Below are 18,437 nucleotides of genomic sequence, written 5' to 3' on the forward strand. Positions count from 1 at the left end.
TCCTTGTCAGAGCAAGTCTAATTGATGCATGGTTAATGGAGGGAGAGGAGTTCGCATGAGAAGGAGAGTTGGAGGAGTTATCAGTGACTGTTGCTTTGTTTGTATGCATGGTAATTCCCTTATCCTTTCCTGTTTTGGTTTATTCCCCTACCTTCACACCCAAATGCATTCCTCTGTTATATGTGAGTGAATATTTTGTATGCCTGGAGTTTTCTGTTAACCCTTGTTTGTGTTGCCTTGATTGTTGGGTTGGTGTACTACGGTGCACTGTAGCGCCCCCTCTTCCCTGGGTGGGGGAAGAGAACAGACAGAGGCCTAACTCAGGAGATAAGGCAAGGGCGGAGGCCCCAGCATCATCACCTTCAAAAGTATCCCAGGGAGTAGGGCGAGCTACGGCAACCCTAGTGTTAGAGACAGGAAAGTAGCCCCTGGTCCCGGTGTAACAGGCCAAAGTAACCCCGTCCCAGATTAACCCCGGGTATAATTTGGCCTAGGCCAGAGTATACCCCGGGGTATAAACTGGCCTAGGCCAAACTATACCCAGGCATAAAATGGCCTAGGCCAAACTATACCCCGGGGTGTAAAATAGCCTAGGCCAAACTATACCCCTCCAGGCCACATTATACCCCCCAGGGTTAAAGTGGCCTAGGCTACATTTAACCCTGGGTATATTTTGGCCTAGGCCAAACTATACCTAAGGATGTAAAACAGCCTAGGCCAAACTATAACAGGCCACACTATACCCTCAGGCCAGACTATAGCCTTTTACTGGTTGCTATGGGATTTTACATGGCCACTTTATCCTAGCAACGCCCTGGATACGGTTGGAAAAGGGGTTTATCTACCTTGGGGGCACCCTCACAGCACTGCGGGGAAGCCGGGGAACCCTTTTACTGGTTGCTATGGGATTTTACATGACCAATTTATCCTAGCAACGCCTTGTATACGCTTGGAAAAGGGGTTAATCTACCTTGGGGGCACCCTCACAGCACTGCGGGGTGGGTGGGGATCCCTTTTACTGGTTGCTATGGGATTTTACATGGCCACTTTATCCTAGCAACGCCCTGGATACGGTTGGAAAAGGGGTTTATCTACCTTGGGGGCACCCTCACAGCACTGCGGGGAAGCCGGGGAACCCTTTTACTGGTTGCTATGGGATTTTACATGACCAATTTATCCTAGCAACGCCTTGTATACGCTTGGAAAAGGGGTTAATCTACCTTGGGGGCACCCTCACAGCACTGCGGGGTGGGTGGGGATCCCTTTTACTGGTTGCTATGGGATTTTACATGGCCACTTTATCCTAGCAACGCCCTGGATACGGTTGGAAAAGGGGTTTATCTACCTTGGGGGCACCCTCACAGCACTGCGGGGAAGCCGGGGAACCCTTTTACTGGTTGCTATGGGATTTTACATGGCCACTTTATCCTAGCAACGCCTTGGATACGCTTGGAAAAGGGGCTTATCTACCTTGGGGGCACTGTCGCAGCATTGCATGGAGGCTGGGGAACTCTTTTCCTGGTTGCTAAGCGATTTCAAATGATCAATCTAAGGTACTTACACCATGTAAAACCCTATAGCAAGCAGGGTGCCCCCAAGGTAGATAAACCCCTTTTCCAAGCATATACAAGGCATTGCTAGGATAAAGTGGTCATGTAAAATCCCATAGCAACCAGTAAAAGGGTTCCTCGGTGTAACAGGCCAAAGTAACCCCGTCCCAGATTAACCCCGGGTATAATTTGGCCTAGGCCAGAGTATACCCCGGGGTATAAACTGGCCTAGGCCAAACTATACCCAGGCATAAAATGGCCTAGGCCAAACTATACCCCGGGGTGTAAAATAGCCTAGGCCAAACTATACCCCTCCAGGCCACATTATACCCCCCAGGGTTAAAGTGGCCTAGGCTACATTTAACCCTGGGTATATTTTGGCCTAGGCCAAACTATACCTAAGGATGTAAAACAGCCTAGGCCAAACTATAACAGGCCACACTATACCCTCAGGCCAGACTATAGCCTTTTACTGGTTGCTATGGGATTTTACATGGCCACTTTATCCTAGCAACGCCCTGGATACGGTTGGAAAAGGGGTTTATCTACCTTGGGGGCACCCTCACAGCACTGCGGGGAAGCCGGGGAACCCTTTTACTGGTTGCTATGGGATTTTACATGACCAATTTATCCTAGGAAAAGGGGCTTATCTACCTTGGGGGCACTGTCGCAGCATTGCATGGAGGCTGGGGAACTCTTTTCCTGGTTGCTAAGCGATTTCAAATGATCAATCTAAGGTACTTACACCATGTAAAACCCTATAGCAAGCAGGGTGCCCCCAAGGTAGATAAACCCCTTTTCCAAGCATATACAAGGCATTGCTAGGATAAAGTGGTCATGTAAAATCCCATAGCAACCAGTAAAAGGGTTCCTCGGTGTAACAGGCCAAAGTAACCCTGTCCCAGATTAACCCCGGGTATAATTTGGTCTATGCCAGAGTATACCCGGGCATAAACTGGCCTAGGCCAAACTATACCCCGGGGTGTAAAATAGCCTAGGCCAAACTATACCCCTCCAGGCCAGATTATGTAACTAATCTGGGGTTAAAGTTGCCTAGCCCAATTTATACCTCTCAGCTCATATTATACCCCAATGAAATCATTTGCATTGAGTGATATACACAAGAATTACTTAATGCTTCAACATTTTATTGAGAAACCAAACTGACAATTCTTAAAGAGTACCTCCCACTATACAAAACTTTTGCCCATGGCAAAAGTAGTTGTAAAGGGGGGTATTTGTAATGCATATGCATTACAAATACCCCCCCATTTTATAGTTACCTTAGGGGGGCTGCCCGATTACCCCCCCTCGCTAACCGCCGCTGCCCGTCTCCTGGTAGACGGGGTCCCCCTCCTGCCGCTAGGTGGCGCTGCCTCTCCATGCGCCGACGTCACAGCCAGGCGCCATAGAGGAGAGCGGCACCTGGCTAGTGCCGTTGGAGCTTGTAGAAGCAGAGCCAGCACCACCTAGCGGTGGGAGGGGGGGCAATAATTTCTCATTAGCTATAAGTCACTTATCATGCAATGCAATTATCTGGGGCAACAAATCGCCCAACAGTCATTCTGTGTATTATGACATTTAGTCTAGCATGTCCTTGCTACCAAATTAACGTTTAAAGCTAAACACTGATAACAACATTGAAATGATCGTGCTTATTTTCAAGATACAGTGCATGTTCAGTTGTTGACTGCAGATTGAAGCTTGCAGGATATGTCAACCAATCCATGGAGTCACCGACGTTTGTGTAGATTATTATGTCGCAACTCAACAGATTCGCCGTGGTCATGATCTCTGCATCAGTTGCCCAGACTCCATCACGAGAGATTCCAGAGATGTTCACATATTCATTCACATTTTGGTTCAAGTAGTCCTGTAGTTTTTTTGTCAAGTCAGTTTTCATATGGTGGATGACTTTATCTCTGAGAAGGGAATGGTTGTCCTCTGTTCCTGTCAAGATGTAGCTGATGGCCCGGAAGAAGCAGTTTCCATCACCTTTGGTTTTATATGTACGCCGTGGTTGTTCAAGGTCTCGTCTGCATCCACAGTATACAACCTTACTAAACGTAAGGCCAAGAGTGGTGCTAAGATACTTCCTTCTTGAACTTGGTAGTAGGTTGAAAGCCTTAGTTTGCTTATTTTTCTGTGTGGCAGAGTCACTGGAATAATCATCATCGGATGGTGGAGAAGCCTCTTTATCCTGGTAAATCTTTAGGTTGCTGGTGTGGTATGTGTTGCTTAATATCTTGCCAGTTTTGTTGTTCTTAAGTTTTACTCGTCCCTTGGTCAAGGATTCCACAACTAAATAAGGTCCAATCCAGCGTGGTTCCATCTTTGAACCTATGCGTTGAATACGGCGCTGATTCTTGATATAAACTATGGTACCAGCAGTGATTTCTTTGTTGCTTTTGTGTCGGCGATCAAAGGCACACTTCTGGTGTTCTTGAGCAGAGTGGATGTTGGTACTGACGTCTGAGTGCAGCTTTTTAAGAATGCTTGACAGTGTATTTAGCACATCAGGGGTGGCATGATCTGAAATGGGCATGGGATCCACCGTATCATCTTTTGAGGGATTAAGGTCCATGGGAAGCTTGGCCTTCCGTCCATACATTACCTCAAATGGAGTAACCTTGGTTGAAGCATGCACAGATGTGTGATAGGCAAACAGAACACCAGGGATGAATTGATCCCAGTTGTTTCCTTGGTCATTGACAAGCTTACTAAGAGCTTCTTTAAGTGTCCGATTATCACGTTCCCGCTGGCCATTTGTTTGTGGGTGGTATGCAGATGAAATACGGTGATCTGTTTGAAAATGTTCCATCAGGTTGTCAATGATCGAGTTTACAAACTCTCGTCCCTGGTCGCTAATCAGAGTCTCCATACAGCCAAGGCGACAGATAACGGAGTACAAAAAATTTGCCACTGACTTGGCACTCTTATCTGGGACAGCTGTTGCTTCAGTCCATTTGGAGAAATGATCAGTGGCAGCAACTATATATTTGTTGCCATTTGATGTTTCCTGAAGAGGGCCAATCATATCAATCCCAACTAAGCTCCATACTTTTCCAGGCACTGATATACTGTTGAGTGGTGGAGCTTCCTTTGTGATTTTGGGATTTATAACAAAACATTTTTGACAGGCTTTCACATACTGGTGAACGTCATTTTTCATTCCCTTCCAGTAAAACCGGTCAGAGATTTTGGCTAAAGTTTTATCTCTGCCAAAATGGCCCCCAGATATTGGGTTGTCATGACAGGCCTTCAGGATATTTGGCAGTCGACTTTTAGTAAGAACCTCCTTTTCCCTATGATAAACAATTCCTCCTTGGGCTCGATATGGCTTTGCTGTTTGTCTAAACTGGGACTTGGCATTTGCACGTTTCTCAGGAGGTAGATCGTAGGTATACTGAGGGTACCTTTGTTCTGTTGCAGTGTAGAATCTCAAAAGCTGGTCATACAATTGATCTTCCATGGTTGTCAAAATTGGAAAAGATTTGGTGTCATAGAGAGCAGAGAGGTGTCATAGAGAACATACAAAACAAGTTATCATTAACTATGCACTGACAGGACAGCGCCATCTACTGTCAGTTCAGATCTGCACACTTTTCAACAAATAAGCAATAGGGTGAGAAAAACAGTGAAGTGATAACATTATGGCCTAGAGAAATACTATAAAAACTATTTTATACCCCCTGGTATAAAGTTTATCCCCCGGGGGTATACTATGGCCTAAGTCAGCTTTTGAATTTTTGTGCTGTTTCCTTCCTCAGTAAAAGGGTTCCCCGGCTTCCCCGCAGTGCTGCGAGGGTGCCCCCATGGTAGATAAACCCATTTTTTAAGCGTATCCAAGGCGTTGCTAGGATAGAATGGCCATGTAAAATCCCATAGCAACCAGTAAAAGGGTTCCCCACCCACCCCGCAGTGCTGTGAGGGTGCCCCCAAGGTAGATTAACCCCTTTTCCAAGCGTATACAAGGCGTTGCTAGGATAAATTGGTCATGTAAAATCCCATAGCAACCAGTAAAAGGGTTCCCCGGCTTCCCCACAGTGCTGCAAGGGTGCCCCCAAGGTAGATAAACCCCTTTTCCAAGCGTATACAAGCCGTTGCTAGGATAAAGTGGTCATGTAAAATCCCATAGCAACCACCTAAGGGGTTAACCACCTATCCTTAAGTGCTGCGAGAGTGCCCCCAAGGTAGATAAACCCCTTTTTCAAGCGTATTCAAGGCGTTGCTAGGATAGAGTGATCATGTAAAATCCCATAGCAACCAGTAAAAGGTTTCCCCACCCACCCGCAGTGCTGCAATGGTGCCCCCAAGATAGATAAACCCCTTTTCCAAGCGTATCCAAGGTGTTGCTAGGATAGAGTGATCATGCTATATCCCATAGCAACCAGTAAAGGGGTTCCCCACCCACCCCTCAGTGCTCGTCAGTGCCCCCTAGGTATACAAAGCCCTTTTCCAAGCATATCCAAGGCGCCAAGACAACGAGCTGGCACGAGCAGGGCTGAAGATTTCATGTCACATGTGACTATAGGGAGGGGGTGGGGCTTAGAAAGGGAGATCCCTGGCGTCACCAGAGGTGGAGGAGCTTGAAAAGGAGCAGTGCCCGATGGGAGGGGGAGCTGTGACCTAGAAGAATGAGCAGCTTTCCCTCAGCTTACCCTGGGGGGTATAATCTGGCCTGGAGGGGTATACTTTGGCCTAGGCTATTTTATACCCCGGGGTATAGTTTGGCCTAGGCCAAAGTATACCCGGGGTATAATCTAGCCTAGGCCACTTTAACCCCGGGTATAGTCTGGCCTGGGGGTATAATCTGGCCTGTTACACCGGGTCACCCGAAAGCTGTGTAGTGACGGACACATTATATAAAATGCATATCAGATCATTTGGCACAGGCTTCTGGACAGAGGGATGATAATGAATCCTCACAGCACAGGAGTTAGCTCCTCCCACCCTTAGAGTTGCAGTCAATGGCTGACTGCCCAGGGGAGTTTGTTCCAGCTTTTTCCAGAAGCTACTGCATACCAATCAGAGCTGGGTCACATGAACAAGCCTCTGTGGGGGACATTAACCCTTTTTTGCTGCCTGTCAGCAGGTGTTGCAATGTGTTAAAACATTCAGTTTACAAAGAAATCACAGTATTTACATGGAACACACTATGCACCCGATATCCCAAGGAAATGGCCTCTTTGTGGAATTCCACATTCACTCTGATCTAAATGTTTCTGTCACCACTGCTGAAAGCAAAGTTTTGTGAAAAGCTTTGTGTCAGTTGTCTCTGTCAGCCCAACAGTGGCCAATGGCAGTGTGATCCCAGCTGGATCAGCACTACAGGGGCAGCTTCATGGGAGTCCTTTCCCTTCTGTGTCTAATGACGCTAAGTAATATAATATATAGTGTGCACTGCTGTTTGTGTACTTCATGGAGGAGCTTTGTTGTGCTACATGGAGGAACTATAGTTGTGCTACATGGAGGACTATGGTTGTGCTACATGGAGGAACTATGGTTGTGCTACCTGGAGGAGCTATGCTTGTGCTACATGGAGTACCTGTGTGTGTTACATAGAGCTTGGTTGTGCTAAATGGTGGAGCATTGTTGTGCTACATGGAGGAACTATGGTTGTGCTACATGGAGAAGCTGTGTGTACTACATGGAGAAGCTATGGTTGTGCTACATGGAGGAGCTGTGTGTGTTACATAGAGCTTGGTTGTGCTAAATGGTGGAGCATTGTTGTGCTATATGGAGGAGCTATGGATGTGCTACATGGAGAATCTGTGTGTGCTACATGTGTGCTGTATGGAGGAGTTATGGTTGTGCTGCATGGAAAAGTTTCGTTGAGCTACATGAAGGAGCTGTGTGTGCTACATGGAGGAGCTTTGTTGTGCTACGTGGAGGAGCTATGGTTGTGCTACATAGAGGAGCTATGGTTGTGCTACATCAAGGAGCTGTCTGTGCTTCATGGAGGAGCTGTGGTTGAACTACATGGAGGAGCTGTGTGTTCTACTTAGAGGAACTGTGTGTGCTACATGGAGGAGCTGTGGTTGGAATACCTGGAGAAGCTGTGTGTTCTACATGGAGGAGCTGTGTGCTACATGGAGGAGTTGTTGTTTGACTACCTGGAGGAGCTGTGTGTTCTACATGGAGGAGCTGTGTGTTCTACATGGAGGAGCTGTGTGTTCTACATGGAGGAGTTGTGGTTCGACTACCTGGAGAAGCTGTGTGTTCTACATGGAGGAGCTGTGGTTGGACTACATGGAGGAGCTGTGTATACTGTTTGGACCCCCCACTGATCTGATTTTAATAACCTAAGATTTGTAATCTTTTGACCAAATAGCTTTTTAGCATGTAATTTTTACTGGCCAGCGAACGCCATAAAAATAAAACCAGACAAACAATAGGTGATTTTTTTTCTTCTATTCTAACACTTATCATTATATAGTAAATAAAATAGTTGCATTCAAAATTAAAAATTATTCCACAAAAAGCAAGCCTGTATTTAGATATGAAATGAGAAAGTTATGGCTCTTGGAAGAAGGGCATAAAAAAAAAGGTAACAAAAATTTGCTGTACTGAGAAAATAACATTTTTATATCCACTCCTGTATTTGGCTGAATAAATCTGTATTTGAAAACCTAGCTTTCCAGGGTTGTGTCAGAAAAATGAAAATTTTAGTCGGACATATGGGTGTTGAAGCGCCCCATATGAGGTTGAAAAGACAACCATTAAGAAATAAGCGGTCATGTAATTCACAGACTGCCATTCATTTAATCAGATGCTATATAATATTTTATAGGGCTTTTCTGGGAAAGTTGTCGTAAAGCAGAAATACACATTTCTGACCCCTGAATCCATTGCTTCTCTACAGTCATTGTTTTGGTGGTTTCTTTCAGCAGTGTCACACTGAGGTGCCAAGGGCCCACCTGTAACATTGTCTCTGGAGAACCACTGTTCACCAACATGCAAATATAACATTACCATAATTCACAAATTGACCAATGCCTCTATATATTAACATGGGTAGTCCTAACACACATATAGTGGAACATTTTCACAGGGAAGAATGGATTCAATGGCATTTATACAAATTCTTGATGAAAACTTAATACCATCTGTAAAAAAGCTGAAATTGAAAAGAGGATGGCATCTACAAATGGATAATGATCCTGAACACCTGAACACACCAGAATCCACCATAGACTACCTCAAAAGGCACAAGCTGAAGGTTTTAAAATGGTCCTCACAAGCCCCTGATCTGAACATCATTGATAATCTGTGGCTAGACCTCAAAATAGCAGTGCATGTAATACAACCCAGGAATCTCACAGAACTGGAAGAATTTTCCAAGGAAGAATGGATGAAAATCCCTCAAACAAGAATTGAAAAACTCATGGCTGGCTATAAAAAGCATTTACAAGCTGTGATACTTTCAAAAGGAGGTGCTACTAGGTACTAACCATGCATTAACCAATTTTCCTTTTTGTAATTTTTAATATGTAAAAGATGAAAATATAAATGTATTTTTTTTGCCTAAAATACAAAGGAAATTTGTTCTCTTTAACTTTAGGTCAGGGGTGCCCAAACTTTTACATGTCACTGTAATTGGTGGGTAGAGACTGCTGATAATCCACAGGAACCTTTTACTGTATGTTGTTTAGAGATGGCAGATCCTTTGACATCATAGTACTGGTTGGACTGCACACACACACTTTTCTTATCAGAACTGTACTTATGGTATTAGATGTATTCCCTTCTAGGAAAGCATAATGGTGCCACACAGACATCTTGGCTGCGGTACACCTGGTGCTGTAAGGCGACTAGCTCTTTGTTTTGCATTGTGCATGAGTGTAAGTGATCATTGAGCATAGTGGAAGATCCATACTAGTGCTGTGTGATACACATTGGAAGCAGAACTATGTTAATGTTAGAAGATGGAGCTAATGTTCGGGACTGCATTGAGTATAATAGATTTCCCCACCATATTCTCTCCCTCATGGAGAACTGAAAGGAAATATCTTGCCCCATATTGTATGCAGTCAAGTGTGTATCACCTAAATCTTTGTAGTCTGTCTGTTCTCGTTCCAAGGAAACCTTATTCATCATGAAGGCTGTGTAAGTTATGGAATCCATTAATGATAATAGTTTGCCAGGTGTAATTAACCCTCAATGTAATTATGGTTTGTAGGACAGTCCGGCAGCATGTACTGCGGTATAGATTCCGGATTTTATGCTAGCTCCATTTATACAACCCGGCAAAAATATTTCATGAAGGGGTTGTTATTTTGCCAAGGGGCATCCTCGTGCTCGGGCGCTCTGTAATACGTACCGATGCAACCAGCTGGTGCCCATTTCACTAGACCGTGTATAACATCTAGATTCACTAGCCACACATATTGTCCTGAAAGTGCCACTATAAAACCCTGTCTAATAAGTCATATTGATAGAGGTTTGTGGAAATGCAATAGACATTTAAGTTTTGTTTTGTAATGTGGCAAGCAGCGGTAGCTTTCTCATCTCCTAAAGTAATGAGAAATCACTAGGATATGTTATTACATCATGATTATGTCACTAGGTGTAAGAATCAGACCGGCACCTGCTTTGCTGTGATGGACACAGAAAGAAGAGGGCCCTTATATAAGAAAAGTATATTAGACCTCAGTGGTCTAATAGCTCATCATAATGCACCATTCCACTTTGGAGGTTAAAGTGGGCCCCTTTCAAAGTGGTGAAAATGGGCAGCTGTACAGGTTGCACCAATGGTATGACCATCCCTGGTCTGAGGAATATGATGGCGCTATTGAAATAATCTAAGCAAAAATGAATACATTTTAGTTAGTGCTTAATCCTATCGCACATCAACGTCACTTCATGATGTACATCTGAGCAAAGGTCAAATCCGTCATGGAGTGACTTCCATGTGTGATGGGATTAGGCACTAGCTGAAAATATACAGTAACATGAGTGCTGATCCGCAAGTATGACTGCAGTCCATTACACATGAACCGCAGAATGCTGGCACAGTCTTTAATCTACTGATTATTGGGGTCTAAAATCTGGGACACCACATGGAGAGGCCCAACTAAATTTTCATGGATTCAGAATTTTCTCCATGCAGGGGAAAAGCAGTGATAGTGTCACGCTCACGCCCTGACTGGTGGGTGTGATCTTGGGGGAGGTTGTGGCCCCACTGTGCCACGAACCAGACTACCCTGGAAGGGGCATGACTATGACAGCTGCCTTGGGTTTCACTGGAGCCTCTGACGGTGAGGTCAGGCTTGTGCGGCAGGCAGCTGCCAGGTGCTACTCCAGGGTGTGGGTCTGGCTGTGGCTGCTGATCCCACTTGGAGAACAGGAACACTAGGACAGGTGCGGGCACCAGGCAGGACAAGCTGATGAGCACGGATGAAACTCAGATGAGTAGGCTGGCACTGCTGAGACACAGGGCTGGCAGAGACACAGGACTGGCAGGAACGGAAGAGACACAGGGCTGGCAGGAACAGCAGAGACACGGCAGGCAGGCACGGCAGAGACACAGGGCAGGCAGGTACGGCAGAGACACAGGGCAGGCAGGCACGGCAGAGACACATGGCTGGCAGGCACGGCAGAGACACAGAGCTGGCAGGCACGGGAGAGACACAGGGCTGGCAGGCATGGCAGAGACACAGGGCTGGCAGGCACAGCAGAGACACAGGGCTGGCAGGAACAGCAGAGACACAGGGCAGGTTGGTGTAGTGTATGAAGGAACAGGTAGGGGCCTGTTCACACAGGAGGTGCAGGTACGGATATGAAGCATGAAGGAACAGGTTGGGACCTGTTCACACAGGAGATGCAGGTATGGAAACAAGCCAGATGGAAAGGAGAATGAAGTAACAGGTTGGGATCTATTCACACAGGAAGAGAATCGCAAGACTGCGGATAGGAGCGGTAGAGCAGCAAGAGATGGCACAGCAACAAAAGTTAAGCAGAGCGTAACCACAAGGAATGCGGAGAGGAGCTGCAGCAAGAGATTACTGCAGCAGCAGAAGCTAAGCAGAGCAGAACCACAAGGAATGCGGAGAGGAGCTGCAGCAAGACATTTCTGCAGCAGCAAAGCAGAGCAGGACCACAAGGAATGTGGAGAGGAGCTGCAGTCAGAGATTTCTGCAGCAGGAGCGGAGCAGAGTAGAATGGAGCAGAACCGCAGGAGTGCGGAGCAGAGGCAAAGCTGCAGAGAGACAAGGGTAGAATCACAAAGTGCAGAGCCAACAGCAGAGTGAAGGCACAGAGTGCAGAGCCAAGAGCAAAGCAAAGGCAGAGAGTGCAGAGACAAGAGCAGAGCAAGCCTCAGATTGCAGAGCAAAGTCACAGGTTGCAGAGTAAGAAGCAAAGTAAGGTCGCAGAGTGCGGAGCCGAGAGCAGAGCAGAGAGGCACTGCAGGGAAAGAAACCACAGACAAGGAGACAAAGGTAGGACAAAGTTCAGACAAGGTAATGGAACAAGGCAAGTTATAAGAACAAAGACACAGGGACCAGCATATACAGGCTCCTGGAGGGCAGACAAACAAGATACAAGGCAAAGCAAGGATAACACCCTTTAGAGAAGGCAAGACACAGAGCAAGGCCTGGCAGCTCAGAAGCAAAACACAAGCTGAGTTAACACATTGCACAGGCCTAGTCCACAGGGTGGAGCTGTCCTAAATACTGGAGGCTTCTTGGTAATTGGTCAGGAACAGATTAGACAGGGGCGCCTTGATTCTATAAGAACCAGAGAGTTCTGGCGCCGCCCCCCTATGCACACAGCCAGGAAACATGCAGAGAGCAGAGGCACAGAATATGGAGCTGGCAACAAACAGACACCACAACATGACCTGGAGCAGTGGGTAAGATAGTGTGAGAGATGAGAGGCCATGCCGTGATGCCAGCAGAGTTGTTACAGATAGCAATGCAGTGACCCTTTTATTCCTAGGATCACTTGGGGCCCCAAAGGTCAGACCACCACTGATTATAAGGTGATAGTGTAGGAAGATGGACTGGGCCAGGGAAGCTTCTCTTGTGCTGGTTCCAGGACTATTGGGGCTGTCACCATTGTTGTAGGGGAAAAGCTTTCCAACCCAGACAGAACCTTTGCACTCAACTGTAAGGGCATGTCAGGTATAAAAGAGGCGGTGCACGGAAGGCGAGAGACTTGGCGGGAAGACAAATCATGCAGCAGGAGAAGGTTGACTTTCTCTCTGCAGGGATATGCCACAACTCAGGCCAGCGCTGCAGTACCTCAGACCTTGTGCACACAGACCATGCGAGACTTGAGGTGGTGTGTCCATCCATCCTGACTACCGGAGCTCTCACCCGCACCGCTCCGCTACCGGCCGTGAGTGTGCAGCCTGGAAGTGACCTGGCAGATTGTCGAGGACCTGGTACCTACGCCCCCCGGCACCAGCGCTGTTCAGCAACATCTTCCAGCGGAAGCAGAGACTGCAATGCTTAGTGGACTTTGCCACGAAAACCCACTACCACATCTGAGAGAACTAGGATACGCCGTTTCCATTGGGAGACAGTGCTTCACCTTCCTCCAGGAACAGGCCAGAGACTTCACGCATCACCTACGGCACCACCATGGTATTCCAAGCTTCCACCACCCGGAAACCACCAGACTGATAAGTTTACCTGTTTCCTAACCATTTGTTCCTACCCTGATAGCAATCCCAAGTTTATTTCCCACTTAACCCTGTCTCTCCCTGCATGGAGTATCCCCTGTAATAAACCCGTTAACTTTTGTTCTTTCTCCTGCTCGTCACTGCATCACATGTTCCTGCTATCTTAGGCTAGGTTCACATTGGGTTAGTGCAGTCCGTTCGATGCATGGGTTAAACGGATTGTGTTAACACAAGTGGCGAAAAAGATCACGTTATGTGATCGCGCTAGCGCAGATGTTCTATCTGCGCTAGCGGTAACGGACCGCGAAACACTGCAGACCACGTCCGAGGGTCCGTCATAGAATGGATGGCACATCGCTAGTGCATGCCGATTATGGTATGCGTTGGCGATGCGCCCGATAATAGGGGATAATGGCAGCGTTAACGGACTGTTACACCGCGTTATGCTGCGGTGTAATGCAGTCCGTCTAATGGACTTCCATAATGCAGTGTGACCCCAGCCTTACAATAGCATATCCTAACATCATGTAACTTTATGAGATGAGGAAACCTCGCTAATATAAGTCATCTTTTTCTTACTGCTCAGAAAGAGACCTTTCATGCTAGAAAGGAAATCTTACGCAGAGCTTTAATTTTGGCAGTTGCGCATCTTACCAACGACATATGACAGTTTTTCATTGTGGAGGGGTACTCAGTACATTTTATCTATGGATTCTACGTTTATTGCTGTATTTCAATGTGATTATTTTTTTCCCAGCCAACTTTCAACCTTGGAAGCTGGGTCGTTGTTGTGAACGTGCTCCAAGTAGCACCTTGCCAGTATATCCTCCCATGTATCACTGTGAGCTAATGAGAGCCAGTTTTATTATTACTTTCCTTCAACCCACCCCCATTTCTTTCAAGTAGCAGCCAATTTTTCCTGCAGCCTGCTTAGTGCATCTGTGCAAGAGAGGAGAAGAGTGTATGTGTGTGTGTGCATGTGTTAGAGGCATATTCCTGGCTGGCTATGGGATGACTTTTCCCTCACTTGTCAATTCCATTGCCTGTCAGCGGAGCTGCTGGTAGTGGAAAGGGATAGAAGGGAGGAGAGAGGCAAGGAATAAGGGAGGGAGAAGCAGATCTGGAGGGGACAAGGGCTGGCATTCCGAGCATCCTAGAGTAAAGAACTCGCAAGGTCCAGCAAATGGGAGGAACAGAGACATTAGAAGCTGTGCAGATGCCTCTACTCTGCACTCTTCAGCTTGATGTCACAAGGTTTTTTCCCAATGATAAAGAGTCTTCAGCTGGTAATACTGATTGTATGTCTGGCTTATCGTTTTAAACAAAAAAATCTGTAGTGATTTCAATCTAGAGATCAACCTAATCCCTTACATCAGTCTCGGGATCATGGCATACTGCCACAGCTACTCCCAGTACACACCTGGAGCTCCTGTTGACAGCACACACTTTCTCTAATAGTCTGGAAAATATAAAAAAGGCAACAATAAGAAAAAAAAGAAAGAAGAAACAAATAGAAAATGTTTGATGCTCCCCTTCAGTGTTGAAGGTGACGTTTGTGGTGTCTGTGTGTGCATGTATTGGTATTTGTTTGTTCGGAGTAACCATCCTTCATGAGCTTCAACCAAAGTCACAAGCCTATAGCCATGGAGTCACCTACTAAGGAAATTGAAGAATTTGAGAGCAATTCACTGAAGTATCTACAGCCGGAACAGATTGAGAAAATCTGGCTGCGTCTCCGAGGACTGTAAGTACTAGTCTTTTTATATATATTTATTAAGAACCCATTCAAATATGCTGCATCTCCATCCTGCCAACTTTATGTGTTCTTACATCGTCTTTCTAACCCCACTCCATGACTTGGCCATCGTGTGAAAGATTCATTACATCATAAAACATGAAAAGGGTCAAATAAGTTTTATCAGAAGTTCCACATTATTTGTGTCACTCTTATATTAAACCTTATGTCTCTCCTGACCTGAACAGTGATTATATATATATATATATATATATATATATATATATATATATATACAGTACAATCGCATACTGTATATAGTCGATATAGTGTAATATAAATATACATATGTATATATATATATATATATATATATATATATATATATATATATATATACATATATTACACCATGCAAGGACTCTGCTGTTGTATTCTCAGTATGTCATGGTGGTGACAAGATTATTGCTGAATACTATGAGAGTCATAGTGGAGCAATTCATAAAATAAATCACTAGTGTCATATCTGATATAAATAGTTTTGCTTAAATATTTAAGAGCTGAATATTTGAGGGCCACTTTATTATAAACTGCCCAAATATTGATTGCAAGTAACATTTCACACATTTCTATAGCTCGGACAGCAATTCTGGTGATAACAGGTGGAGGTTTGGCAGCAGAATATATAGATATAGAGTACTCTGTATTGTGGACGTGCAGTATGTGTATATATTGAAATGTATCAGTGACAACATTTAGCCAACATTTATTGCTTTTTCACCATTAATGAATTTTATGTCACATTACTAGCTGATTTTAACATCCGGTGATTGGCTGCACACACTATGATAGGCTTTGATCACCATGGCATCACTGCTTCTGATTTTACAGGCTCAGCTTTTTTTCCCTGTTGACCTTCAATAGGTCCAGCAGTCTACCATTTTTGATTCCTGGATAGTTAGCTGTTTGCACTATGTCTGGCTGTAAGAAAAGGCAGCGTAGAGCTCTGTTATAGAGCTTCCACGTTCTATCTTCTGTCATTCTGTCAGAGCTTCTGTTATTCTATCCTCCAACTGTTGCTGAAAAATTCAAACTAACGGCTAAGAATCGAGACCTGTTGATGTAGCACTACAGATCCCAGCATGTCTCATCTTGAAAAGTATACAGGGAATAGGAAAATGTTTTGATTGCCACCCTTTTTTGTTTCTTTTTTGCTGGTATTACCTACAAATAATTTTGTGACGGATCCTGCAGGCTGATGCTATCCACCTTGACATCAGTATTTTTTATTCTGTCAGTCCCTGGTCCAACACAATCAAAATGGGAACATAGTAGAAGGACAAACAAATACAAATACATAAAGGTTACTCTACAGATGATTTCATTAAAAAATACATATAGAAGAGAAATCATCTACAGAGAAAATACTGATTTTCTATTGTTTCACATTGAGCATGCACTGACCGTACAGACAAGGTGCTATGATGTTCAAGACTAAATGCTGATTAACATATTATAAAGGGTTCTTCAGTGAAGATACCAGTAGTCAGAATGGTGCACTCTAATCCCTGTTGGAATGGAGCGGCAGTGCCCTTGCCCGACTGCCATTCTATTCATTCCCTATAGTGCTGCCAAACACTGTGCTCGACTTTTTCCGTCAGCCCCATAGTAGAGAATGAATGGAGCAGCTGTCGGAGATGTGCACTGCCGCTCCATTCCAATGGGGATAAAAGTGCCTTGTTCTGCCAATCGGTGTGGCTCCCAGCGGCCAGACCTTCACCCTTCTATAAGTTTCAGCTATTCTAGGGATAGGTAATAGCTTATCTTCAGTTGTCAAACCCTTTAAATTTCCTGTTTTCTGCTTGTATCTCTTTATAGCAGAATAAAATATTATTATTTCCATCAGGTGAACAACTATCCTTGTCTTCACAGATATTCACAAGCAGTAGCACCCTGAGATATATCCATGTTGGTTTCTTACCATCTTTCATTATTTGACTGGCACCATATGCAAACATACTGTAGAATGGCACTTCGATTTACGCTGTCAGATAACTGTTGCTGTTCAAAGGAATGCAGGGCGATGCATGTAAAAGTTCCATCTTTCTAGCTATCTTTTTTTTATCACATAGATTTTAGGGATTATAGAAGCAACAAAAGAGCGACAAAAAGAAGGTACACTAACAGTGTACATCTCATATATCCCATTGAAGACAGAAGGACCCCCACCTTTGATGATTGATCCACGTAACATCCAGTCAATTAAACCATGAGAAAGTCTCATCCATTACAGGTGGTGTGATTCATACCTAGTCGCAACCATTTTTACCCTTCCTATCTCCCATTTATTCCGCTGCATGCAAAAAAGGTGAAAGAAAAAGAGTTCCTCTCTCTGAGGTGATTATAAATCTCTTTATCTGGGACCAGTCTTGAGATTAAACATGTACAGCTCTATTGCGTGAGGGAGGGATACTGTCCGCTATAAGAGAGTCTATTGGGCTAATGAAGGTTTTAACATTCTAGACCAGATCAGGATCAGAGGAGCAAGGCCAATCGAGTCCAGCCATGGAGCCCACAGTTTTCACATTTTGTGGGATGCCCCTTTTCTGAAATACAAATTGAAATATAAATTTCTCAAGATGAAGCAAGCTGTTGACCCTGGGGACAAATTCCATAAGTGTAGGAGGGGCCCTATCCTTCCTGTGGGAGGCAATTAATTCTTTACTTGATAAAGCAGACTTGGGATGGATTGATGAGACTCCTCGGCTGTCAGTTCGGTAGCATACCCTAATAAACATACAGCAGGGTCTTAGGGAATAATACATTCAAACACCTCATCGATCAGGCTCAGCAATGCCTACCAGAAGTCCCTATGCTTGGAACACCTCCACAACACATGAAGTAAACCAGCATTAGGAAGTTGACATCTATGATAAAATAAGTCATATTTGTACCTCAGATTATATCACCAAAGGGGACTATAATATGTTCTATGGATCATGTATTATACTGACAACCTTTGCAATTCACTCATGGATACCATGAGGATTGCCTGAAGGATACTCGCCCATTTGTCATCAGAGACCGAGCCTACCTTCTGTTCTCATCTAGATTTTAATGTGCTCTCTCTTTTTCTAAGGACCTGCTTTATCAGGCACAATGAAGTGAAATTGTCTCCAGAGTTGAGCCCTTCCTGTCTATATTGTCTAGTCGCACAGCACCCTTTATTTGTGTGAATGGACTTTTTTTTCCCTGTACTGTGAAGGTGTGCCTCAATTACAGATACTGATAGAATCTTTTATTTAGAATGCCAAACTTTTGGAATTCACAAAAAGGTTTAAACTGGTCATACTGAATTATTTGAGAGATGTAATGGATCCCACTTTCTTGGTAGAATCAAAAACCCTCTAGTTTATCGAATTCAGGGAACCTGACGTTATCCCAAATGTGTAAATAACGGGAGTATCCAGTAAATTCTGCTGTTAGTTTGGCCTTAGACCATAATTTCTGAATACTAACAACA

General features: G+C 44.7%; 1 protein-coding gene across 4 annotated transcripts in view; it reads left to right on the forward strand.

The window, feature by feature from the left end:
- Nucleotides 1-18,437, forward strand: part of PDE1C (phosphodiesterase 1C) — a 1,454,702-nt gene that overhangs the window by 397,084 nt on the left and 1,039,181 nt on the right. For 2 of the 4 annotated variants that reach the window (XM_077269308.1, XM_077269310.1), the window contains exon 1: nt 14,108-14,923. The exons of the other annotated variants lie outside the window; for them this stretch is intronic. In XM_077269308.1, the coding sequence (XP_077125423.1) occupies nt 14,790-14,923 (134 nt within the window). In that variant the 5' untranslated portion in view covers nt 14,108-14,789. Of the gene's footprint in view, nt 1-14,107; nt 14,924-18,437 lie in introns of those variants that run through there. 4 annotated transcript variants of the gene reach the window in all.

The sequence above is a fragment of the Ranitomeya variabilis genome, chromosome 6, assembly GCF_051348905.1.
Source record: "Ranitomeya variabilis isolate aRanVar5 chromosome 6, aRanVar5.hap1, whole genome shotgun sequence".
NCBI lineage: Eukaryota > Metazoa > Chordata > Amphibia > Anura > Dendrobatidae > Ranitomeya > Ranitomeya variabilis.